This window comes from Polyodon spathula, chromosome 3 (genome assembly GCF_017654505.1).
Source record: "Polyodon spathula isolate WHYD16114869_AA chromosome 3, ASM1765450v1, whole genome shotgun sequence".
Classification (NCBI taxonomy): Eukaryota; Metazoa; Chordata; class Actinopteri; order Acipenseriformes; family Polyodontidae; genus Polyodon; species Polyodon spathula.
Genome location: NC_054536.1, coordinates 48,804,470 through 48,832,066, shown reverse-complemented (window position 1 = coordinate 48,832,066; position 27,597 = coordinate 48,804,470). Strand labels below are relative to the sequence as shown.

General features: G+C 37.8%; 1 protein-coding gene across 1 annotated transcript in view; it reads right to left on the bottom strand.

Annotated features, from left to right (window-relative positions):
• LOC121309039 (ras-responsive element-binding protein 1-like) overlaps positions 1-27,597 on the bottom strand; it is a 67,477-nt gene that overhangs the window by 17,034 nt on the left and 22,846 nt on the right. The window contains exons 2-6 of the mRNA XM_041241890.1: positions 17,205-17,327; positions 15,597-15,796; positions 13,660-13,749; positions 11,979-12,142; positions 491-629 (exon numbers count right to left, since the gene is read on the bottom strand). Coding sequence (XP_041097824.1) covers positions 491-629; positions 11,979-12,142; positions 13,660-13,749; positions 15,597-15,796; positions 17,205-17,327 — 716 coding nt within the window. The remainder of the gene's footprint in view (positions 1-490; positions 630-11,978; positions 12,143-13,659; positions 13,750-15,596; positions 15,797-17,204; positions 17,328-27,597) is intronic.

The following is a 27,597-nucleotide window of genomic DNA, read 5'->3' as shown; positions in this document are numbered from 1 at the left end:
TTTGATAGGTATAAATACACACACACTTGAAGTCATGCCTACAGCAAGAGTTTTACCTGTAGGCTTTTAATTTTAATGTATCCTAACATAAACCTGTAGCGCTGGCAGAAGTAAAGACATCTCTACCAGACACAGAGCTCAACGAACTGAGAGTTATTATTTGTTTGTATAAATAAAGATATAACAGAATGTAGGCATTGAAATTAAATAGATGTCTTTCAACTCATACAATGACAGTAATTTCAAATCACTGCTATACAGGAAAAACAAGGAATTATCATGAAATACACATGAAATAGTAATTTATAATACTTTATTACAGCTAAGCATCTTAATAAACAACATTTTCAATGATGTTTCTGAGGGGTCATTTCAATAAATAAACTAACTAAACAAAAAAAAAAGAAGTCCTGCTGTAAAACTGGAAATAACCAACTGATAAACACGAGAAAGGGCTGGTTTGGCAATATGGCAGACACAAGCCACCCACCTTCTTGTTTCGTGGCTCCTCTGTCTTCTCATGCCCCCCGTCATGGCTTAGCTTCCTCTTGGCTGACAGCCTCCTGCGCTTCATTGGAGGGCTGGAGGGGACTGCAGTGCTGGGGTCCTTCACATGGATCTTCATGTGCCTGAAAGAACCCATAAAATAAATGGAACCATATTCCAATAGTCTGCCTGCCACTGCCCCGACATCTCCATGAGCCAAATCTTAAAGAATGAATTTTGTCAAAAGGCCAACATATCTGGCTCTAAACTGCTAAATATTAGCAGTGATCTGGTTACTTTAAATGTAAATGCAACTTAAATAGCTAATTAATTAATGTATTCTTCAGGGCATTAAATATAATACTCTAGAAATAATACATTTTTACAAATAGTCATTTTCTATTTGGGATTTGAAGGTAAAAACAAGATAGGTAAACCATCACAATATGGCAGTTACAAACCTTAGTATGACAATGACTTCTCTAATGCACTGTTTATTTTTTTTTAGCCTGGAATTTAAAGCTTGTATGAGACACTGTCAAAAAATACTTCATCCTACATCCTGTAGTTGGGTATTTCAACAGTTTTCCTTGAATTATAATAGTGATGAACAGCGGAAAATAGCAGAGTACATTAAGAGATGCTGACAATGTATTTTTGGTAATAAAAGGCCCTAGCAGACTGAGCCCATGCTAAAGGGAAGGTTAGGTTACACAATGTAGCTATTAGCTGCCTGAAATTGAAATGATTATTATTTATTTATTTTGTACAATTGTTACAAGATATCACATTATTTTTACATACAATTACCAAGTTATACGGTTGGGATTTTACTGGATAAATCAAGGTAAAGTACCCAGCTCAAGGGTACAGCAGCAGTGCCCCCCACCTGGGACTGAACCAATGACTCTCTGGTCAAGAGTCCAGAAATATCAGCAGTTCACTTGTATCATTACACTCCAGTCTTTCTAAAGTGCCTTTTTTTCTCTCCAGAGGAACTAAAAGAGCACTTCATATATTTGTTTAACCTAAACTGTACCAGATTTAGACAACACATTTTGTAGAACATTTTCACGGAACAGCAACTAAACACAGGGAGTTTGCTATACCTGATGATTACGCTGCTGCCCATCTATCACATGCAAGGCCTTCTCATTTATAAAGTTAAAATAACAGCTTCATAATTAAGAGATGGCCCTGCCTTTCAAACCCTGATGTAAAAAAAATTTAAAAAAACATCTCGTTGTTTTTAGAACTAGGGGACCACCTAGGTGGCAGCTACTGTACTCCTAGCACAAAAGGTACATAAAGGCAGTGTTTCTGAAGATTAAAAGAGGAAAACAATTGGCTATATTCATTAAATCTCAAAGGGCCAATAGTACCAAATACACAGGGGAGGATGTTAGAAGCCTCCATGGCTTAGTGGAGGAGTGGCTGGGTTTACACTGGCAGAGGTCATGAGATTTGACCCTTTCACCAGCAAGGGATTCACTTGTTGGACTAAAATGGGAAAATAGAGTCGACAGTAGCTAATATAAAAGGATGTATTATTCCAGACAGCAAATTGTACTCCTGTCATTCAGGTTTCATGTTTTAAGCCTCTTGAACGCAAACTGGTGGTTTCAGAAACCAATCAACACTGAGTTTAACCACATTATTGACATTGCCCTTATTCACAATGACCTTTTCAAAACACTACGATAGGTAGCGAGAACAGGCTACAATTGATGCACATGCCAACCACACAAACATGCAAGTGTCATTCTGTGACAACTCAGGACACCAAACGGTCATTTTAACACACCATATTAATGAAACGTTGTTACCTATGGTGTTTTCTCAAATTGATTGGACCAGTGGTTCAGAAGTTAGAGAGGGTCACAGTTTTAGGTTTTCAGCAGACTCGCTGTGTTTGGGGTGTCCTAATTTGTCATGCAATGCCCCGTAAGTCAACTGCAATAGCAACAAGCACAATTCATTTTTAACAGGAAACAAGTTACAAGTTATACCTTTTGTTATATAACTTGCCTAAAATATATCTGGAGATGAGCAGTAACTTGCACATTGCCAAATGTGTTACCAACCTGCTCACTGCCTTCACAAATAGGTGCAGATGTGCTTGTTTTATCTAAAACGGCACCTTTTCTCTTCTATGGTGACAAATAGTATTGTTAATGAAATACATGTTTTGATCCTGTTAGTCTGGAGTAAATAAGAAAAAGAACTGAATCCACATTGGGGTCTATTAATTGATATAAACACTGGTGGATTGAACTACCTTCGTTGAAATGCATCCTTTTTGGTGATTTGAAGGTCAGCTATTTAGTTCTGCCACTGTTTAGATCAATTGAATGAAGCCCATCAAATCTGAGGGCTTCAACCACAAACAGGCAGTCTAGCTGATTATGTCTCTCCAATCGGCTTTGCCTGGTGGGTGTAATCAGGGAATTGAGTAAAATGAACCTCCATGGACCATTAAGCTCCAAAATGCATGCAATGAAGCTTGTGCTTCAACATGATGCAGGAGGGGGGGGGGGGGGCTGTTTCACTATAAAAGGTCTAAGCTTATCAATGGTTCAAGTTTCAGCTCAGCTTTTATGGTAAAACAGTAGGACCCTATGCAATTATGCTGCTGAAGAGCTTTGGTAGTCTAACTACCCTGTAATTTGGTAGCAATTGAAAAAAAAAAAAATCACTTAAAAGGAAAACCTTTGCTACACAGTTTGGACACATAATTAACCCTTTTTTGAACTTGCTAATTGTTAGAATTAGTTGTAACACATCAGAGCAGTGATTCACAGATGGGTCACTCACAACTTCTTTCGTAATGCGCGTTGCTCATCATTATAACAATGGAGTTTCGGTCACCCATTCACAATGGTGCAATCTTGCATGAGGTTAAAACGGATCTCCTAAGGTTTCATTGGGGAACAATGTAAAGGGCTATCAGAGCCTGGAGAGTGCCCCCTTGACTTCCTAGTCTGTTTACAGTTGATGTTATCTACAGTATGTGCTGTGCTTCGATTTACCGGCTTACTGCTTGGCACAGGGGTCTTTTTTTTTGGCAGACCCAAGTCACTTCAGTGGGCGTTCCCAACTAGAAGAATTTTGAAAACCACTGGCTTAGTACAACCTGCAAAGCAGGATTTGTTTACTATTCATAGGCACAGATGCCAACAAATGTACTAAAAGGAGATTATCATGCATGCCATTTATTTATATCCATTTTCAGTGTTGTGTCTTTATAGGTTGCTGGTCTGTCAGCAGCAGTGCAGCTCTTCGTATACCTGAGGATATTCTATCACTGCCGGCTTCTATTTATTTCACCCCCTACCACTGGCAGGAGATGAGAAAACTTTCTGTGATTGGGTGACCAACTGACTACCAGGATATTTAGGGATTTCACTAAAGATTTGTTTTTAAGTGTTTGCTTACTTGGAAAATGCTAGTTAGCACCACACACAGTACTTTTAAGATTTCAAAACAGACATTGTGAGTGTTTGTCACAAAGACGGCTACAGTGGGCGACGTCAGACCAGAAACAGGAACCAACAAATAAACAACAGAGAGGTGGAGTTTGGTGAAGCTGAGCGATTGTTTCCGTTCAGCATTTAATAATTAAAGAGACAGAAAATAAAAGGTTGTAAAGACAAACAAAATACAGGACACGGCACTGGCAGCCAAAACAAAGAGACAAATAAAAATGAACTACACAGACAAACACGGTGAGCTACTATTATTATATACGTTACTTTTTACTTTCTCCTCTCCACACCCGTTCTCCACTCACCAAACACACAACCCAGAGTGAGTAAAAACATGCTGCTTTTATGCAGCTGTACCGAGACTCGACTGCTAATCAATCATTCAACTGGAGTCTCGACACAACCACATGTGAATTAATCTAGTGCAATTTCCCGTGCTCACATATTACTACATTTTACCTGCACTTTAAGTGTTGTGAAATCTTCGTGCCAAAATACAAATATACATTTTAAACACCGGTGCGCATACCCTATATTGCATCCCGTGTACCAATGACTTTACACCAACATTAACACACAACATATGACACAGAAATACACAGGGGTGGGGCAACATTGCCACAGTGTTACTAATGAATTACATTACAGTTTACTTTATGTTGTGTCAAATGCAAAAGAAACAGCTATTAAAATGGTTAAAATCTACAGTAGTAAAAGTTTTAGATGATTATTGTAGTTAAAGTTTCAATAATGGAAAAATGTAACCTGTATACTGTTTACTAACAGATTAGAGGTTGTCAATTATTTTCTCAGACCAGACGAACCATCGTTTGGATAATGGGAGCACTACGGTTGATACTGTGGATGTGACAGCCATTCTGAAACCACTGTGTTTGGCTATGCAAATCAATCAAGCTGAAATAAGGAATCAACGGCTTTAATGAGAATGTTAAACAAATTAGCCATGTTTCAGGTAGCAAGTGGGGCTATATAAAACACTACTAATCACACTCACAAGTTTATAAATGGTTTATCTAACTGCAACAACTTACAGTCACATTCACTCTTTGGTAATACTAGGCTAGTTTCAGTAGTCCCACTTGCAAGTACTGTACTACACTAGACAAACCTCTGTTACAACAAGCCTGTTCAGACATGCTGGAAAAAGACAGCTTGGAGTACAACGTTATCTTCTGTCAGGAAGTATATCACTGAGGAAAATGAACCAGCTGGATGATCATCTTTTTTAACAGGTTTAGAGGACAGTGCCACTTGCTGTATATTGCATTTTCATGGAATGTGGAGAGCACTGCTAGTCTATTTATGAGGCAACTGGAAGGTTTTTTTTGGTCACACTTTATTTTAAAGGGCTGCATTTTTTTGTTTATTAACTGTTAACAAACAGCTAATAAACATGTTAATGTACATTATTTATTTTCTGTTAACTGTTAGTTAATAATATATAATAGGCCAGCTAAAACTGCAAACACCAGTGCTCTATGGATGATCAATCAAACACCAGAGCCCTATGGATGATCAATACTCAGGTCGATCATATGTTTGAAATTGGTTCTAATTGTTACTATAGTAATGTTTAGCAAATTAAATCAGATTTGTATTAACCCTAATCCTTAGCTAAACATCAACAATGACGGTGTTTACATTGAAAAGTCAGGACAGTTTTCCTCACAAGGTAAATACATTACTATGCTGTTTTGATTTAGGGGAAAAAAAGTTGGTCGTACCAATGCAGGTTACTCAATTCATAGTTATTTAGCGGAGGGGATATTTAAATGTCCGTGTCTGCCAAGTAATTAGAAAAAGAACGACCCGTGAGGACAGCTTCATGTGTTGCCATGAAGAGTTAAAAACAATACAAAAGAATGAACTTGCTGTCACACACATTCCAAATTATCACACATTACTTGTTTGTGTCCTGTTACCTTTCTAACATAAACACACACACACACACATAAACGTATATAAAATAAAACTTCTACTAACTTAAAAAATAGATATGCGTAACATCTAAAAGTTGTATTTCATTAAAGTAGTCTATTAATGTATGTGGAAAATGTGGGAACACGGGGCGGTTACACTACAATACAATCAAAAACTGTTCTCTATACAGGTAATTCATGCAATACTTCAACAGTAAATACAGTACCGGTTTTCAAACTAAACAACTTCTCAGTCTAACTTCCTTTTCTGAATCTTCCTTTTCATACAGTATCTGAACTGACACTTTATAACACAGACATCTTATTCAGCATTTGTTTTATAACTAAATAAATATTAGGCATATTACGTGCTTATCATTCCTAATGTATTTACTTTTTTGCTGCAAGAGGAGCTGCGGCTTTCTCTGGGAGACGAGATGCTTGAGCTTTGGTTCAGCCCTGCTCCAGCAACCGAACCTGGGGCGAGCTCATTCCCTCTTCCCCTCTCCCAACCCGCTTTCCTTCTCACACTTGGTTTGCTTGTCTGTCGCTTCGAACTGAACTCCCGACCGCTGTTTAGCCAGGCTATTTATAGTTTAAAAACTGGTAATTAAAATGATCCACTTGGTACTTGGTAGAACCACCTTTGGCAGCAATTACAGCTGTAAGTCTTTTGGGGTAAGTCTCTACCACGTTTGCACATCTGGATCATGCAATATTCGCCCATTCTTCCTGGCAAAGTTGCTCAAGCTCATTTTGGATGGGGATCGTTGGTGGACGGCAAACATTGGTAAACATTATCAATTAAATAAAAACCTGAAAAGTCTTCATTAGATAAGTATTCACCCCCTTTGCTATGACACTCCTAAATAAGCTCAGGTGCAACCAATTGCCTTCAGAATTCACACAATAAGTTAAATGGAGTCCATCTGTGTGCAATAAAAGTGGTTCACATGATTTTAGATAAAATACACCTGTCTCTGTAAGATCCCACAATTGGGTAGTGCATTCAAAGCAAAGATACTACCATGGAGACCAAGAAGCTTTCAAAACAACTCTGGGAAAAGTTGTGGAAAGGCACAGATCAGGGGAGGGGTATAAAACGATTTCAAAAAGGCACTGAATATCCCTTGAAGCACAGTCAAGTCGATCATTAAGAAGTGGAAGGTATACGGCACCACCTAGAATCTGCTTAGAGCAGGCCGTCCTCCTAAACTGAGCAGCCGGGTAAGAAGGGCATTGGTCAGAGAAGCCACCAAGAGGCCAATGACAACTCTGAAAGACCCACAGCATTCCATGGCTGAGATGGGAGAAACTGTCCATGTGTCAACAATAGCTGAGGTACTCCACATATCTGGCCTGTATGGAAGTGTGGAAAAAAGGTGGAAGCTGTTTCTGGAAAAAAAAAAAAAATGTAAAATCCCACTTAGAATTTGCAAAAAGGCACGTGGGAGACTCTGAAAAGATGTGGCAAAAGATTCTGTGGTCCGACGAAACAAAAATTGAACTATTTGGCCTAAATGCAAATCGTTATGTATGGAACAAACCCAACACAGCACATCACCCAGGTAACACCATCATTACTATAAAGCATGGTGGTGGCAGCATCATGCTATGGAGATGCTTTTTATCGGCAGGGACAAGGAAGCTTGTCAGGTTAGAGGGTAAAATGGATGGAGCTAAATACCGGCAAATCCTTGAGGAAAACCTGCTTCAATCTGACTTACAGCTGTAATTGCTGCCAAAGATGGGGTGAATACTTATCTAACTAAGACATTTCAGTTTTTTCATTAACTGTTGTTTCACAATAATAATGCAATTGCCTCTTCAAAGTGTTGAGTAGATTGTGTAAATCAAAGGAAAAAAATCCCATTTAAATGCATCGAGATTTCAGGTTGTAACACAACAAACTGTGAAAAGGTCCAAGGGGGGGGTGAATACTTACTATAGGCACTGTAAACCCAGTCAATGTTTGTTAACAGTTAATAAGCTAAAATAAGCGCCCTTAAAATAAAGTGTGAACATTTTTTTAATAGAGAGACAGGAACAGCAGTCTACATTAATCTGGAGTGTGGTATACGTTGAAGTATGCAAGGTAAGTGGGAGGTGCTATCGGCTGTATTTGATTACTAAGCCTCTTAGGGTAAAGGTTAAAGCTCATTGACAGATTAAAACAAGTGCAGCCGGGGACAATCATGTCAACTAGCTACATCACATGTTGGTTCTGAACAGGACAGAGCACGTGTGAAAGTAAAGAAATGGTAAGGCCACATCATTATTAGCAAGCAAAGCCCAGGCTGCCTGTTCCTACACTGACAACTACCTTTGCTAGAGCAGGCTTCTGACAGAAAATATGTACAACTCCTAGTTTTGCTTTGGAAACTAACCAATGTATTTATCTATAAACTGATTGATATCATTTACTGTATCAGGACAAACTGCTGAGGCCTATTGTAGATACATTTCTAGTAGACAAAATAGGTGGAAATTAGGTAAATATGACTTACCAATTTTAAAAATATCTTCAGAAAAACATGTATATGGTTAGTGGTAGAAAGCACAGTGCAAAGCAGAGGGGTTTGCTAAGGCCTCAGGTGTGAACAGTTACCTTATCAAAGAAGTCTAAATCCTTGTATTTAAATACAGGCCACATCAACCCTCTGTAAACCAAGGCAGCACAACAAGCCTCTAAGTATTGCTCACCCTTTAAGCCTGCAGGGTATTTTGACTGCAATTAGGAAAGGCCAACAACACATTCTGAAATAATTCCAACTTATTGCTTTGTTTTTGTTTTAGTCTTTTGTCAGCCAGTTGCAGTTTTAAGTACAACCAGTAGGGGAGTTAGATACAAACACTACACAAGCAGCTATTGAAGGCAGCCTTTAATAGGAAATAACAAATAGGAAAACATTCATTTTCTGGGGTGTCTCTGCCATTTAAGCACATGTGATTTTTTTTTTTTGTATTTCGAAAACCTAACAAGTCAGCAACAAAAAATACTGAACCCAATAAATAAACCAAAAAAATAATGAACAGAACAGTGTTCAAAATGAAAAGACTTTTAAAAAAACTATTGGATCCAGTGATATAGAAGCTTCTCACAATGCTAGAGGTTATTGCGGCAGTGCTTTCAAGTCTGCAACAGGTCCTTCCAATTAATGTTATTGATGCCGTTAGGTATTCACAACTTATCACACAGATAGCATATCAGCAACTGCTTCAACTCTGCAAAAAACACTTTGTTGCAACAAAGAACAGGTATTGAAATGAAACTGTGAAGCTTTTCTAGCTTAGTTAGTGCCTATGAAAGTATGTAAAAGTATACCATCACAGTAGGGCTTTTTCGTTTCATGTCTATTGCTTCACATTTCCTCCTTTGAGAACAAGACTGACAACATGTTTTAAACAGTAAGCTGAGGACCCCATGTGAGTGAACATTTACAGTAACACACACCCTTTCAAATCACTTCAGAAACAAGCCCTGCGCTTATGAAAGAGAAAAAAGCTATGCATCTTCATTCATTCCAGAGGTTTTTATTTTCTGCTTTCCTTGTAATTTATGTTTCCTGCGAACATAAAATGTAGGTAGTTAAATATGTATGGCTGAACAGGAAGCCAGTGTTTATCTCTCCAATCAGCAAGGCCTGCTGGGTGAAGATACCATTACTGGGAGCCATCTTCCCACTTCCTCCAGCTTCTCAAACAACTGCCACACCAATTACATTCAATTCCCCAAACCCCTCTCTTGTGTTATCTATCAATCACATTGCATTTAGCTCTGTGTAGAAAGTGACAACAATAAAATGTGAATGCGCAGAAGCAGTTCCTTTTCAGATAATATAAAAGCACATTTTCTTAAAAAAGAACAGTTTGGTAGGTCTTAATTCCACAGTTATGTATTAATTATCTTTGGGATGGCTTTTTATTAAGCAATGTGCATGCAGTAGGAATTACAGTATTTAGTAATTTTGTCAGGAATTTTGTATACACTGAACAGTGCCCACCTAGTATCAGATACAAGCTTATAGGTTAGCAATTATTCTCATAATATATACCGATAAATAAATAATGTAATAATTCACAATAGAGCTTGTTTAAGTGACGCATGAATCGCATATGCTGTTGTGTGGCAGCAGTTCAATTTCATATGAAACCCAATACTCTCCGCTCATCCTAATCTTCATTCATAAGAAAAGGCACTTCACTTTAAAGTGCCCTCAGGAAAACGAAAGAAAGGAGTCGGCAGGACCTCGTAAAAACCACTGAGCTTCAGGGAAAGAAAAAATCTAATAATACTAAATACATAAAAAAAATGTTACTAAGTTGGTTAGATTGCTAGCTTGTGTTTTCAGACTTAATGTTAATTATCAACGTAACAAGCTTAAAGACAGATATATAGAAACTATGGACTGGAGAGGAGGGCCATAGTGGAAAGTTGTTGACCCAAGGGAAGACTATTGTTACCGACGGGGCTATAATGCCCAAAGCCGCAGGATACAGCATAAGCAAATAAATAAATAAATAAATAAATAAATAATATAAATGTTTTTGAATTTCACAGTAGTTATAAAACTTTTATTGGCATCCAGCTCTCCATGTGGCTTGCTGACTGCTGCATTATCCAGTTTCTGTCCCATCCGTCGTATTTGTTTAAATCGGCTTGTCACTATATAACAATAACAATCATCTATTTTTATATAACGCCTTTCATAGTGGACCACCATCACAAAGCAATTTACAAGATACGAGACTAGGGTGTGTGAACTATGCATCAGCTGCAGAGTCACTTACAACAACATCTCACTTGAAAGACAGAACACAAGGAGGTTAAGTGACTTGCTCAGGGTCACACAATAGCAGTCAGTGCCTGAGCTGGGATCTGAACCGGGGCCCTCCTTGTTACAAGCTTGTTTCTTTAAAGACTGGACCACACAGCCTCCAATAGTTCAATCTATTTTTGCTCTCATGATGAGATATATTATACTGTGGAGCCCCACTATTTGAAATTAATTCTTTAAAAAAACAACTCAGTGGACTCTGTGGCATTTTAGCCGATGAAGGGCTTATGTCCGAAACATCCTAAATACTTTTGTATTTATGGTTGTAGTTTGTGCACCTTTACTAGGAGGCTGCACTGTGGTTGATCCCCGGAGCCAGCATCCACCGTTGTGTGTGCTGATGGGCTGGGGAGGCAAAATAAGCTGATCCCTGGAGCCAGCATTACACTTCAGCCATCAACACCAGGCAGAAGGATATCTACATCATCAGATGGAAAGAAACGCAAATGGATGGAGATGCAGATGGATCACATTAGTTTATTGTAAAGCTACATCTTAGTTGGTGCTTATCTTGGCGAGAGCCGAGTTCAAATCAGCATGAAGTTTTAACATCTACTCTCATGTAATGGAAAACATTACTTTAAAAGTTGTAGTTATTTATAAGTAACTAGATCAAGTTGAAGGATCCCTTATTTCTACTTTTTTTTTTTCTAAATTTTTACGGTTTAGTCAGTTAACAAGTTCAGTAGAATGTCTATGTATGCGAGGTATACAAGATAAGGTTGAAAATTAAATGTTTTGGATAATGTGTTGTTCAAAAACAACACTGTATAAAGGCAGTTGTTTTCTGGAATTACATGATACCAAAATTGTCCTCTTTTAAAACAAACTAAAATAGCTCAAGAACCCTCAGAGTTTGCCATCACTACTGGCAAGTTGATGTTCTCCATTGAGACCGCCTCCCTGCTCAGCCCAGTGATGTGCTTCTTTTCAACTACCTGCTTACTATGCAAGCACGTCTCGCCAGACTGAACTTTACAAATTCAACTTAAAGAGACAGCAGCGTGGAAACGGATCACAACTCAAAGTGTCTGAGGGTTTTTTATTATTATTTTTTACCTACACTTGTGGCATGTACATGTACAAATGAAACTGTGACACATGTATGGACAGGTCCCTCATTATTATTGCTCTCAACTGGAGTAGAGGTTTTCTAGATTTATTTACAAATGCATGGAAGTACAGCAACCTGCAGTGCAAACGACTGGTTCTTGCTCACTGGTACTGACCTGTGCATGTTGCCGTTGGTGGTGAAGGTCTGGCCGCAGACACTACACTTGTAAGGCCTCTCTCCAGAATGCACCAGCATGTGGCGATCCAGGGAGCTTGCTGAGCTCAGCGACTTCCCACAGATACTGCATGAGTGGTCTGCGCCGCCGCTGTCAGAGTTGTGCTGCAGGAAGGGAAGATTGCTTAGAATTTGGTTTTTTAAAATACTTTTTGGAAGATATTTAACAGGGGAGACATATTCTATTATAGTCTAAGTTTAACAAACTTTATTTTGCTATGTTTATCATTACCTGTTCAGTCTATTGGTCAGATTACAAAATGCTGTAGTTATTATGTGTATCTCCTGTTTCCAGTGTAAAATTTGACAAAGATATATATATATATATATATATATATATATATATATATATATATATATAATAATATATACTATATATATATGTGACAGAGAAAGAAACCATGGTGATGGGTTGTTTGCAGGGAGGAGTGTATGGGTACAAAGGGGAAGCAGCTACGTCGGTATGCTGCCTTGCGCTGAAAAGCAACCACCGGCCGGAGTACTGCGGTTTCTTTGTGTTACGTGTTGTTTGTTTTTTTGTTGCAGAGGAGGAGTACGGAGCCAGCGGCTGCAGCTACGGAGCCAGCCCGCATCACCAGAGCACTACCCTCACCACACGACACCAGCATCACCCCGTGGATTTCACTTTAGTGCAGGGGACCTTTGGAGTGGGGATTAGTGACATATCGTTTTTGTTTTGGTCTGCAAACCAGCCGTGTTCCCCCCCATACCATTGCTGGTAAAGGGGTGGTTCTTTTGGTTTATTTACTAAAAACACTGATATTTTGGGGAATAGTAACTGTTTGGATATTGCTTTATTCACCACACCACTCGTACTTATCACAATAAGCAATAGTTTTTTTTGCACAGAATGGGTCAAGCCACTTCAAAAGACGGTCCCATGTCATTGTTTTTCAACAGTTGTTTGTCGCACAATGGCACAAAATGACTTAACTAATTTTAGATAAACTGACACAGTGGCCTGAAACTGTTATTTAAATCAGCATGGCTACTACACAAAGCTTAAAACAACAACTCTATCCACCATCATCTTCAAATCAAAGACTGCATGCTGTGCTTCCCCACCACTGTGACCTACCGACTTCTCATCTCAACCCAGAACACCATGCTCATTTGTCCTTGAGCATTTGATGGAGAAACGTGTCAACTAAATACAAAGCCATGAACACCAGCCAGATGGTAAAACCTGGCTTTATCCACAAAGATGTTATGGTCCTCACTTTTTGTGATGTTTTAAAAGAAAAGCACTCAGATTTATCTACTCGGGAATCTTGTTCTTGTTTGTACAGGACATGTCTTTGCTCGTCAACATTTCACTATCTGACCTTCTGTTACAGGCTGTACACTTGAGAGAATTACTGTTAGAAACATATTTTTTTGTTTTGTTTCATTAAGTTACTGGTGGTGAGCAAACTCACACGTGCGAATAGCTGAGGCAAAGACGTTCTTTCCAAGGTTTATGATGCTCACAAATCCAATGGTGACTGCCGAGCAGTAAAAGCATTTGCCAAGAGGGACCACTTGTTTTTTTTTTATTTTTTATTTACAGAAACTAAATACACTTATACCACTAAAACAACCATACATCCAAGTTGGCCTACCTGTCGAATGTGCATAGTTAGCTGGTGTTGTGTCATGCAGTTCTTTTCACACAAAGGGCAAATAAATGAGGACTTTTCTTCTTTGGCTTCCTGTAACAGATGAGACCAATCACAATGTAAACCACATCTTCTGAAGGTAGGCCGTGAGCAGACACACAAACTGTGGCATCAAAAAAGATGTGCAGGTTCAGTATAAACACAGTGATGCAGATCATAAGTACTGTCTTTTGTCACCAGTGATAATAGGAGTGGCGGTAGTACAAATCTCTCTATTCCACATGCTGTGGACTTTTGAAATATCATTTTGTAGTTTTTTTTTTTTTTTACAGATGTTAAAAAGATCAAAATCATATTCATATAGGTTTTTTTTTTTAATTTCTTTTTTTATGTCTCAATCCTAAAATTCTAGGTGATGCAAAACTTTTGGCCATTTGGTATATAGCTGTACATTACATTCCTCTCACCTCAACCATAAATCATATAATGTGGCTGAGTAGAGAACAAAAGTATTTGTTCTGTACTCTAGTGTTGCTATATTTTCTTCTTTTAAATTAGCCAAGCCTGTCATCAATGGCCACCTGCCTTATGGTTTAGACACGAACTTAATGGAGTCTGGTTACTGTTTCACCTTGAAACGCAGATCAGTGTTCACTAGAGGGCTCAGTTTGATCGAGCTAATATTGACTTTAGAGCTGATCATTAACTAGACCTACTCCCATACCAGCACACTGAGCAGTACATACCATGATCCTGGTCAACCAAATAAACAGGCAACTGTTACAGGATGAACAATGCTAAAGACTGAAGCATAAAAGTCAGACGCGGTCTTATTTAACAATTATTACTAAATGTTTGCAGCACAATTCTCAGAATAATAATTTTCCAAAATGAACAACTTTTAAAGACACTTGTACTGCTATCTGCTTCAGATTCCTAACACCTTACATGTTTATTTTAAAGAGTAAGATAGCGTTATACATCCCCACGTTGCTGCGACTGTTTAAATAAGGTGCCTGTCATTTTTCTTTTCATTGTTAACTTCCTGACAACTTTCTACACTTATAACTTTAAAAGTACGTTTTTCTTTTCAAAATGGCCACTCTAGTGTACTGGGGTTTGAGATCTATCCTCTAAATCACTGCAGGAAGAGCGATTAAAAAAAAAAAAACATAACAAGTACTCTGGCTTTTCTGCTCTGTACCACATCATGAATCGTTCTTGCTGTGCTACCTGTTTGACAATGTGAGCAATAATCCTTACACTGTCACTGCACTACAGCAGACATTTTGAAAACAGCTTTGAAACAGACTTTAAAATTCAAAGTGTAAAAACCTCAGGATGCTAACAATGAAAAGAAAAAAAAATGACAGGTAAATTATTTAAACAGTTGGAACAACCTTTTCTTTCCCATAATAGTTTAATTTATGGCTCAACCAGATATCAACTTTTTTTCATTTCAAAATGATGTGCGCTTTCCTGCACTTAAGGTTATGGTGGCATTTTTCATTCATTTCCAGTTTCTAGTAGCTGCAAACATTTCCATGTCAACTGAATGCACTGTGGAAATATTTTTAACAAAAACTGATTAAAGGGAATTTTGTACCACTTTTGTGAAGCTGGAGTGAGCAAGAACCCTGTGCTGTGTACTGCACATATAACAAATAAGTGGCTGTAGACATTGAACATTTTGATCGGTAACAGGCAAGTATATGTGCAAATTTCAGCAAATTTGTATACTGAAAGTAGCATGCACCGGAGGTAAACGTTACTGATATTCTTTTAGTAAAAGAACAAGCAGTAGGAGGTCTCTTTGTAGAATACCTGAATTTTGATATATCTTTACATAGGCACAAAATGTATGCAGTTTCTCTTAACTAAATAATTATTTAAAAAAATAATTAAATAAATACGTTTTTAATTCCTACAAGCTTCTGTACCTGGTTCCGTCTGCCAGTGCGGTTTGGCCCAGGAGATTTTGTTGGGGTTTTCAGTGGCGAGTTATTGCTGCTGACATCGATCTTTCCCACACCCATTACAGTTGACATCATGGCATTGATGGAGGACAGGTCCACACCATCAGAACTGTTGGGTCCAACTCCATTTTCATCAGCCGGAGAAAGAGACTCACAGTTCTTACCTGTTGAGAATCATTTTTTTCATCAGCGTAAGCTTGCATAACAAAGCAATACAGAACATTGCATCTGCTTAGCAATTAAATAACAAAACTTCGACAAACATTAGCAATGACTTTATCAAATGCTTCTTCTTGAAATGTTTACCAAAGAATTTCCCAAGTTTATTTAGTATTTTTTAAAATGGACTGTTTTATGATTATTCATGATTTTAAATAAAACCTGAATGTTATTGTTTCCATTTTATTTATTTATTTAAAGTTCTTTTGCAATATTTTTTAAATATTTTTATTTTATTTATAAAGACATACTACGTCATCTACATCAGTTTACATAAATTTTAAAACAGAACTCAATCTGTGGACCACACTGAAGCAGAAAACAAATAAAGGAAATTTAACATTAAAAAAAAATTGACAGCAAAGGAATTTTCACAATCTATGCAAAGCTGAAACTGCAAATTAAGAACTGACTGGTGCTGTCATTTTTAAAGCACACTATCTGTAAAACATTCCTTTTTTTAAAATTGGAAAATCAGATTTTCCTCCAACTGTAATGTAGATTTTATACAATTGAATAAAAAGAATGAGGGACTCTAATTTTAATAGAAGCCTAAAGACAACCATCTTTGAGGATCTCTCCACACATTTTTTATTATTTCAAAAGAGTAAAAATAAATACTGTACACAGAACTGTGCTGATGAAGCATAAGCCATTACGTGTACATATACGTTTTGATTAACCAGCACTTGCTTTATACATATGGCACTGTGACCAGGATGGCTTTGCAAGGGTTTCATCAGACCAGAAATAGACTCCAAACACCGATGAATGGCGGCGAGTTTTATTGCAAATAATAATACCAAACAAAAATATCTAAACAAAGCACACAAAATAGGACACGGCACTTGCGGCCAAAATAAAAAGGTAAGCAAAACGGACAACACTAAACAAGACAGTGGACGAACAGACTAACAAGTACCGTGCTGGCACTTCCAGCACGCTGTAGCTATTGTTATTTCAACTCCAAAAACTCCTCTCTCTAACCTGTTCTCCACTCACGAACACACAACCCAGAGTGAGTGAAAACACGCAGCTGTACCAAGACAATTGCTAATAAATAATGCAACTGGAGTCTCACTACAACTGCATGCGAATTAATAAAAGTGCAATTCGCCGTGCTCACATATTATTTTACTTGCATGTGAAGTGCTGTGCAATCCTCGTGCCTAAATACAAAAATACACTTTAAACACTTGTGCTCGTAACCCATATTTATATCCTGTGTATTTTATACATAAACACCAATATTAAAACACACTACATACAACATAAAACACTTATAAACATAAAGGGGCGGGACACTCTGCCACAGGCACACAATGTCACTTCTATATGTGCCTCAAGATTTACCTCCATTGTCTTTTTCGGCCAGTGCTGTAGCAAGACTTTCTTTCTGGTCTGTGGATTGACCAGTCACAACTGTAGATGGAATAACCTCTGCATCTGCCTTGGCTTCAGCTGCCATTTCCATTACTGAAATAACAAAAGGAAAAAAAAAGGGAGAATAAAGACTGAAACTTTAGCAGCCATGGCCACCCTACCTGTGTGACAGTGGGTAAAGTGTCTACTGGTGATGCTTCAACTAATGATGGGATTTTATGATGCAGACACCTGTCCAACAAGGGCTGCGACCCACAGGACACATTTCTCAAGCAATCCAACATACAGTTGTCTGGCAGTAAACAACCTTCAGTTCTCTCTGCAATCAAACCAAAGACTTCTACAGTCAGTTACCATGTCCAGATGTTACTTATGTTTCATATCATTAATTATCTCCAATACTGCAGGGTTCTACTTTATTGTTTTTGCAACACTTGACATGTAGCATATACAAAATGCTGGTCAGTTAAACCTATACAATTGCTACAGCAACCATACAGTAGCAATTAGAAATGGCAATAGCTTTAGCTGTGTTGCCCATTCTCTCTGGGACTCTCTGCCCAGCTGCAGTAGAGACTCCACATCAGTGCTGAATTTTAAATCCACTCTTAAGACACATTTGTTCTCAGCAGCTTTTTTACAGTGATCCTGTCGACTTGTTCTTAAAACTTTTAATGTTTTTGTAATTATGGTTTTTATGACCTTAGGAATTATTTTTATTTGCATTTTACCTGTTTTGAATGTATTTTTGAATTGATTGTTTATTGCTTGTTTTGTTTTGTTGTTATTACTATGTTCCTGACTTTGTTTTTTCATACTGTGCAGCACCCTGAGACACCTTGGTGAACTTGATGTGAAGGGTGCTATACCAAATTAAAGTTATTACTATTATTATTATTATTATTATTATTATTATTATTATTATTATTATTATTATTATTACTATGATTATTATTGCTAAAGGGCAAACAAGTTTACAGACTTCCAGATGTGATCCCAGGATGTCCTGGCTCCTAATCCTCAACTATTACTGGTCCTGATCATCTGCTTAATGAATGCTGAGAAATGGTCAAGAGGTAAATCAGGGTTGGGCCAGCAAAGGAGGCTGAAAATGGAAAACCAGGCGTTGTAGGAAATGAACATAAGAACATAAGAACATAAGAAAGTTTACAAACGAGAGGAGGCCATTCGGCCCATCTTGCTCATTTGGTTGTTAGTAGCTTATTGATCCCAAAATCTCATCAAGCAGCTTCTTGAAGGATCCCAGGGTGTCAGCTTCAACAACATTACTGGGGAGTTGATTCCAGACCCTCACAATTCTCTGTGTAAAAAAGTGTCTCCTATTTTCTGTTCTGAATGCCCCTTTTTCTAAACTCCATTTGTGACCCCTGGTCCTTGCTTCTTTTTTCAGGCTGAAAAAGTCCCTTGGGTCGACACTGTCAATACCTTTTAGAATTTTGAATGCTTGAATTAGGTCGCCACGTAGTCTTCTTTGTTCAAGACTGAACAGATTCAATTCTTTTAGCCTGTCTGCATATGACATGCCTTTTAAGCCCGGAATAATTCTGGTCGCTCTTCTTTGCACTCTTTCTAGAGCAGCAATATCTTTTTTATAGCGAGGTGACCAGAACTGAACACAATATTCAAGATGAGGTCTTACTAGTGCATTGTACAGTTTTAACATTACTTCCCTTGATTTAAATTCAACACTTTTCACAATGTATCCGAGCATCTTGTTAGCCTTTTTTATAGCTTCCCCACATTGTCTAGATGAAGACATTTCTGAGTCAACAAAAACTCCTAGGTCTTTTTCATAGATTCCTTCTCCAATTTCAATATCTCCCATATGATATTTATAATGTACATTTTTATTTCCTGCGTGCAGTACCTTACACTTTTCTCTATTAAATGTCATTTGCCATGTGTCTGCCCAGTTCTGAATCTTGTCTAGATCATTTTGAATGACCTTTGCTGCTGCAACAGTGTTTGCCACTCCTCCTACTTTTGTGTCGTCTGCAAATTTAACAAGTTTGCTTACTATACCAGAATCTAAATCATTAATGTAGATTAGGAATAGCAGAGGACCTAATACTGATCCCTGTGGTACACCGCTGGTTACCACACTCCATTCTGAGGTTTTTCCTCTAATCAGTACTTTCTGTTTTCTACATGTTAACCACTCCCTAATCCATGTACATGTGTTTCCTTGAATCCCAACTGCGTTCAGTTTGAGAATTAATCTTTTGTGCGGGACTTTGTCAAAAGCTTTCTGGAAATCTAAATAAACCATGTCATATGCTTTGCAATTATCCATTATGGATGTTGCATCCTCAAAAAAATCAAGCAAGTTAGTTAGACACGATCTCCCTTTCCTAAAACCATGTTGACTGTCTCCCAGTACCCTGTTACCATATAGGTAATTTTCCATTTTGGATCTTATTATAGTTTCCATAAGTTTGCATATAATAGAAGTCAGGCTTACTGGTCTGTAGTTACCTGGTTCAGTTTTGTTTCCCTTTTTGTGGATCGGTATTACGTTTGCAATTTTCCAGTCTGTCGGTACCACCCCTGTGTCAAGAGACTGCTGCATGATCTTGGTTAGCGGTTTGTAAATTACTTTTTTCATTTCTTTGAGTACTACTGGGAGGATCTCATCCAGCCCAGGGGATTTGTTTATTTTAAGAGCTCCTAGTCCCTTTAACACTTCTGCCTCAGTTATGCTAAAGTTATTTAAAACTGGACAGGAACTGGATGACATGTGGGGCATGTTGTCAGTATCTTCCTTTGTAAAAACTTGTGAAAAGTAATCATTTAACATATTTGCTATTTTTTTTTCTTCATCTACGATTTTGCCATTTGTATCTCTTAAACATTTAATCTCCTCTTTGAATGTTCTCTTGCTGTTGTAATATTGGAAAAACATTTTGGAATTGGTTTTAGCTCCCTTAGCAATGTTCATTTCTATTTCTCTCTTGGCCTTTCTAACTTCCTTTTTGACTTGCGTTTGCAGTTCTGTGTACTCTTTCTGCGTACTTTCTTTTTGGTCCTTTTTTAATGCTCTGTAAAGTGCCTTTTTTCGCTGAATATTTTTTTTAATTGATCTATTAAACCATTTTGGCAATTTAGTTTTACATTTAGATTTGTCTACTTTAGGGATATAATTGTTTTGTGCCTCTAGTACTACATTTTTGAAGAACAACCATCCTTCTTCTGTGGGTGTTTTCTCTATTTTACTCCAATCTACTTCTGTTAGTCTCTGTTTCATACCTTCATAGTTTGCTTTTCTAAAATTGTAAACCTTAGCTTTAGTCATTTCTTTTGGGGATTTAAAAAACACTTCAAATGAGACCATGTTGTGGTCTGAGTTTGCCAGTGGTTCTCTGACCTCTGTTTTAGTTATTCTATCTTCGTTATTTGAAAAGACTAAATCAAGGCATGCCTCCCCTCTAGTGGGTGCCTTCACAAATTGTGTTAGGAAGCAGTCATTTGTCATTTCCACCATTTCTATTTCATCCTTCGCGCTACCCACCGGGTTTTCCCATTTTATTTGGGGGAAGTTGAAATCCCCCATTAGTATGGCTTCTCCTTTGCTACACGCATTTCTAATGTCATTGTATAACAGATTATTGTGCTCACCGTCTGAATCTGGCGGTCTATAGCATGCTCCTATTATTATGCCTTTTGAATTTTTGTCCGTTATTCTGACCCATATTGATTCGGTTTTATTTTCTTTGTCCAGGTTTAACACCTGGGCTTCAAGACTGTTTCTTATGTATAGCGCTACCCCTCCTCCTCTTCTGTCCTGCCTGTCTTTCCTATACAGTGTATACCCACAAATATTAAATTCGTCCCCATCACTCTCAGACAGCCACGTTTCTGTAACACCTATCACATCATAGTTACCTGTTAGTGCAGTAGCTTCAAGTTCTAGAATTTTGTTTCTGATACTTCTAGCATTTAGATAAATACATTTAATGGTTGTCTTACCTGAGTTGTTGTTCTTGTTTTGATGCGGTCTCCCTTCTGTTTTTTTGTTCATTTCTCCCCCCTTCCTTTCTAGTTTAAATGCTTCCTTTCTAGTTTAAATGCTACCAGTAATGGTAGTACTGTTCAAGAGCTTAGTTTGGATAGCTTTTCTACATGAGAATGCAATGTCCAATCATTATGTTAGGCTATGCTTTGCGTACTGTATAGCTACAGAAGACTTTAGAACCCTGTCTTATACAGCACAGTAGATAGTATACCCAGCTGTTATCAGCTGTACTAGGAATTCACAGAAAAAAAAAAAAATCAACAGACCCTTGAAACAATGAGGGATGGGGATGCACTTCTTTAAGAAATGCACAATGAAATTCCTGGGTTACCGTTGTCCATCTATATGACTGACACATAAATGAGATACTGTATATTAAAGCAGCTCTGGGTAGCGTGCCTCAAAACATGGACTGGGTTAGTTAAGATCTGAACTGTATTACTATTACTATGCTAATTGCTGCTTCCCGTTTGCTATGAACAGGAAAGCATTTGCTGAATCTACTTCCTCCTTTTGGCTAAAACCTGACTCAAGCAAATCTCCAAACATATGACTTTGTGTTTTCTCACTAGGCCAAGTTTAAACTGAAAGCAATAACCAAAAATACGCTTCAAGTGCAGAAAACAAAACTTTTTTTTTAAAATCATGACTAACAACATAGTGTGCACAACACACAGCAAGAGTTTATACCGATTCAAGCACTCAAAATTCTACAAGGTACTGACAGTGTCGACCCAAGGGACATTTTCGACCTGAAAAAAGAAACAAGGACCAAGGGTCACAAATGGAGATTAGATAAAGGGGCATTCAAAATTGGAGGCACTTTTTTTTTTTTACACAGTGAATTGAGGGAGTCTGTAAACAACTCCCCAGTAATGTTGCTGAAGTAGACACCATGGGATCCTTCAAGAAGCTGCTTGATGAGATTCTGGGATCAATAAGCTACTAACAACCGAATGAGCAAGATGGGCCGAATGGCCTCCTCTCATTTGTAACCTTTCTTCTGTTCTTATGTTCAGTATAGGCAGCCTTGGATTACGGGAAATAGGATCTTCCACAAGAAAACCCAGGGCACCTTTCTATGCTGCTTCTAAAACAACACGTTTGACTCTACGCTATGTACGTCTTTCTTATCACTGAGCACAGTGGGTGGGTGCAGCAGATATTTCTGTGCATAAGAAAAGGATGGTCCGAATCACAAATCCACACACAAAACTAAGAGGAGTGTTTTTGCAAGTAAACATAGACACTGCTATGAACAAAGTTCAGGTTCTGCTTGTGGGAGCTACACACTATCAAAAAATCAAACCCCAAATGACCAACAGAGACATGCTACTGCATGAATTGTAAAACTACCTTAGATTTATTTCAAACATCTGTTGAAACACAAATGAATAATACATTTTTTTTGCATCTACTTGATTAGTGAGCGATAGGTTTCATGTTTAGAGAAAAACCATTGCATATGAGGAGCACCTACTGCACCTTCATTTTTTTAAATAGCATATAATTTTGAAGATTTAGTGTTAACAAATACATAAATTAAAACAAACTTCCTAGCCCGATACATAATAAATAGAAAAGAACTGCAGTATTACATCAAGTACAGTAACAACTGTGTCTCGTATAGTATTTTCTCCATCACAAAAGCAGTATTATGGTAGTTCAGCAAATGGTTCAGAAGATTAGCTGAGGATTTTATTCTCTCATAAGCTCGTCTGCAATAGCTCCTCTGATTGGTGTATAATTAGGGGATGCTCTTTTGGAAAAGAAAATGACCAAAAAAAGCCAGCATCATCCGGGATAATTTGGCCTGGTCACACAACAGCAGCTCTGCTACGTACTGTATTGAACTGCGTATGGAATACTTCCCTAGACCTTTGAGAGCTACATCTGCTACAGGCCATCCCTCCGGTGGCCCCCTTAGTTAACATGTCCATGTAAAACCAATCAGGGAAACAATGAAACTTAGCAGTAGTCAGGAAGGCTCAGTTATCTCCAGTGCCAAACAGAAATCACATGTTCATGTGATGAGTTCAGAATATTTTTAGTTGGCTCGGCACACAGATCTAGGCAACTGATTCAAGGCCTGTCCGCTTGCCTAAAAGCAATTTTATACTAGTCAGCACTCGGATATACGATACTTAGATAAACGTCAGTTGCGTTTTACAGTTCTCGTATTAAGAAACAAATCAATTCCCATTAATTCCCATTTATTCCCATTATATATCTATATATATAACAAATTAATGCACTTAACCGTCACATGCGATTTTCTGATACAAAGCCCATCTCTTCACAATGTATTCAGTGTTACAATTTATTTGATTATCCATCACAGTCTGTTTTTATTGTGCAGTTACACAGCACTTCCTCCAATTGTGAATAAAATGTAGCCAAAAACAAAGCAAACAAGACAAGCTATGGTAATGTAAAGCAGTTCATTATTAAAGAGTTTTACGGTTAGGGTTAATATGACCAGCATTTTGTGATCTTTAGTTGCTTTTGTGCATTTTCATTTGCAAGTCAACTCTGACATTTAGGGCCTTATTGAGCATTATATTCTGCAATGTTGAATACTGGCTTTGGACACTGTTAATTCTGGAAACTTTTTTTTTTTTTCCTGCTAAATTACAATGCCCTTTAAGATTTACGCAGTTCTGTGCATGGGTAACATTTTGATTTAATTTTGCTGTTGGGTTGTTAATGGGGAATTTTACATACTGCTACAATACATACCGGATTTAAAAGTATTTAGTATATTATAGTCCACGTGTCATCTCAGTTTTGGCAAGTAATATTTTCAGAATCACATCGTTCTGAATTAAAATACTACTTCTGTTAAATATAGTACTGTACCCACAAAACCAACTACAGTATATCTAAATGGAAGCCTTCTTATTTTAAAACACAAGTCCTTTCAGCTATGTATTTTTGACATTGTATCTGTTTTGTGTTCCCTGAAAAACAGACAAGGGCTGGAAGGGGCCAAAATGAAATAATCAAAATACAATACAAAACTGAAAGATAATAATTGGATAAGTCTCCACCCCCCCTGAGTTAATACTTGGTGGAAGCGCCTTTGGCAGCAATTACAGCTGTGAGTCTGTTGGGATAGGTCTCTACAAACTTTGCACGCCTAGATTTGGCAATATTTGACCATTCTTCTTTACAAAACTGTTCAAGCTCTGTCAAGTTCCTTGGGGAGCATTGATGGACAGCAATCTTCAAGTCATGCCACAAATTTTCAATTGGATTTAGGTCAGGGCTCTGACTGGACCACTCAAGGACATTTACCTTTTTGTTCCTTGGCCGTTGTCACGCTGAAAGGTGAACTTCCATCCCCGTTTCAGCTTTCTTGCAGAGGGCAGCAGGTTTTCCTCAAGGACTTCTCTGTACTTTGCTCCTTTCTTTTTCCTTTCTATCCTGACAAGTGCCCCAGTCCCTGCCAACATCCCCATAACATGATGCCACCATACTTCACAGTAGGGATGGTGTTCTTTGGGTGATGCGCTGTGTTGGGTTTGCGCCAAACACAACACTTTGCATTTAGGCCAAAAAATTCCATTTTAATTTTGTCAGAACATAACTTTTTGCCACATGGCCACACAATCTCCTGTGGTTTTAGCACAAGTCAAAATGGGATTTAAGGTGGGCTTTCTTGATTAATGGCTTCCTTCTTGCCACCTTACCATACAGGCCGGATTTATGAAGTGCTTGGGATATTGTTGTCAAATGCACATTCTGACCAGTCCTGGCCATAAAAGCCTGTAGCTCTTAAAATTGCCATTTGCCTACTGGTATCCTCTCTGATCAGTCTCCTTCTTGCTCAGTCATCTAGTTGGGAAGGACGGCCTGATCTAGGCAGGGTCTTGGTGGTGCCATACACCTTCCACTTCTTAATAATCGTCTTGACTGTGCTACAAGGGATATTCAAGGCCTTTGATATTTTTTATACCCATTCCCTCAACTATGCCTTTCAACAACTTTGTCCCAGAGTTCTTTTGAAAGCGCCTTGGTGCTGATGGTTGAGTCTTTGCTTTGAAATGCACTACCCAGCAGAGGGAACCTACAGGAACTGCTGAATTTATCCTGAAATCATGTGAATCACTACAATTTAACACAGGTGGAGGCCACTTGGTGTGTAATTTTGAAGGTGACTGGTTCCACCTGAGCTAATTTAAGATTGCTATTACAAGGTGGTGGACATTTATCCAACCATGCTACTTCAGTTTTTATTTTTAAATAATTTTCTACAAATATTTAGAATATTTTTATTACTTGGAAGTTGTGGGGTAGGATGTGTAGATAAATTAAAAAAAAAAAAATTTTTACTTCCAGGCTATAAGACAACAAAAGGTGAAAATTTTGAAAGGGGGTGTAGACTTTCTATAGGCACTGTGTGTGTGTGTGTGTGTGTGTGTGTGTGTGTGTGTGTGTGTGTGTGTGTGTGTATATATATATATGTACACACACACACACACACACACACACACACACACACACACACACACTAATATATATACATATTTTACACATCTCTCCAACCTTCACAGAACAAGCTCAGACACATTCTCATGCTGAAGCAAAAGATCCAGCCTTTTAATAATAAAAAGACTTATACACAGACAAACATATTGTCTAAATTAAGGATGCAACAGTAATGATTTTCTCAAACCGAATTCCAAAAACAACAACACAGACAAAAGACAAAAACAAACCGAAACTGTAACCAAATTTTTGTGTATAATGAGAAAGCGTTGTCAGTCTCAGCACTAAGTCAACAGCATTTTCAGGACTTTATGCTGGTGCTAGTACTACAGTAGCAGGCATTTGCAAACACTTGGCCTGCAAACCCTAACCTCAAACTTTTATTTAAAAAAATGCATCCCAAGTAGGCATCCACAGCATCTTTGATTCAGTTTCGGATACTTTTTGAGCAGGGTGCGGATTCGGCCGAATACTAGGATTCGGTGAACTGAATCCGAATCTTACAGCCACCCGCACGCACATCCATGTTAATACATCCCTCCAAAGACACAAATCTGGTACCGAACGTAACTTTTGTATTTAATAACAAGAACACGTTTGCTGAATTCTGTCTCAGCTCTCTTACTGGTGGTGTTCGCACTAAACACGTCACGCAGCTGCTGAATGCAAACCCCCGTGTGCAAAGGCACACTTTTCATGGAGTAAACTTATGCAGTAAACCTGTAATATATAGTAACGGCAAACTGTTGTAGGCTTTTGTGCTTTGTTGCTTTGTCTGTCAAATGTGTTCTAGCGATCATACTGAGATAAAAATAATAATAATAGGTGCCCAAAATATATATTTTTTTGTAACTTTACAACTGTCAGATGTGCAAGACGTTGTTGAACAATATTTTTTAGTAAATTCAATTATGTTACTGTAATGTGCAATATAATATGCTGTGTTTTATTTAAATATTTTAAAACTGTTTTGTAGCCTATTTGATATGTGTTACACATACAGTGCATTTAAATTAACGTGGGTTTTATTTCACAGGAGATTCAAGTCACTCATCACGGTAATTGTTTCCTCATAGCTCTGATAGGGTTGTCAACAGGCTCCAGAACCTTGGGACGCTTTAAGGCAGGTCAGGTTTTTTAACTCCCCTCCTAAACCGCAATGTATTTGACATGTAAAGTGAGTGTGAATTGCTTCAGCAGTTTAGTAAATGTATTTTCAGGGACATTGTTTAATTGTGGTGGCGATTCTATCCAAAGAGCCTCGAAACAATGATTAATCATATTGCTTGAATTTTTTTATACAGTAAACAATATTTATCAAAGTTTTCTTGACATTCGGTATCGGTTCGGTATTCGGACGAATCTTTTGAAACAGATACGATATTCGGTGCATCCCTAATCTGAAAGCCAGAAGTTTCTGAATTAAAAAATAAAATTTGCTGAGTCTGTCGCGGCTGTTAAATTACTCTGTGTAGACCTAATAAAACATTTAATAACAAAGCTAAACTGAAAAAAACAGCCAATACAAATGTATTGAAAGCAAATACAATGATAGCGCAGGTCCCAAACGTTGTGAAACTGGAAAAGCAGTAAATTAGGTGAAGCTGCAAAACAAAATGAAAGTGATAGCGTGGACAAATACCTGAAAGCTGCTTTAAATTAGATGCTTATGTGAGCATATCCGTTTATTTTGATCAAGGTAGCTTCATTTACTGTGCATTTAAAATGAGTTTTGTTTGTCTGATAACTTGTCTGTTGCTGCATTCTAGCATATGCATTATTGTAACAGCTACAATAAAACCAGCATACTAAACAAGAAATCTATGGCATTTTCAATTA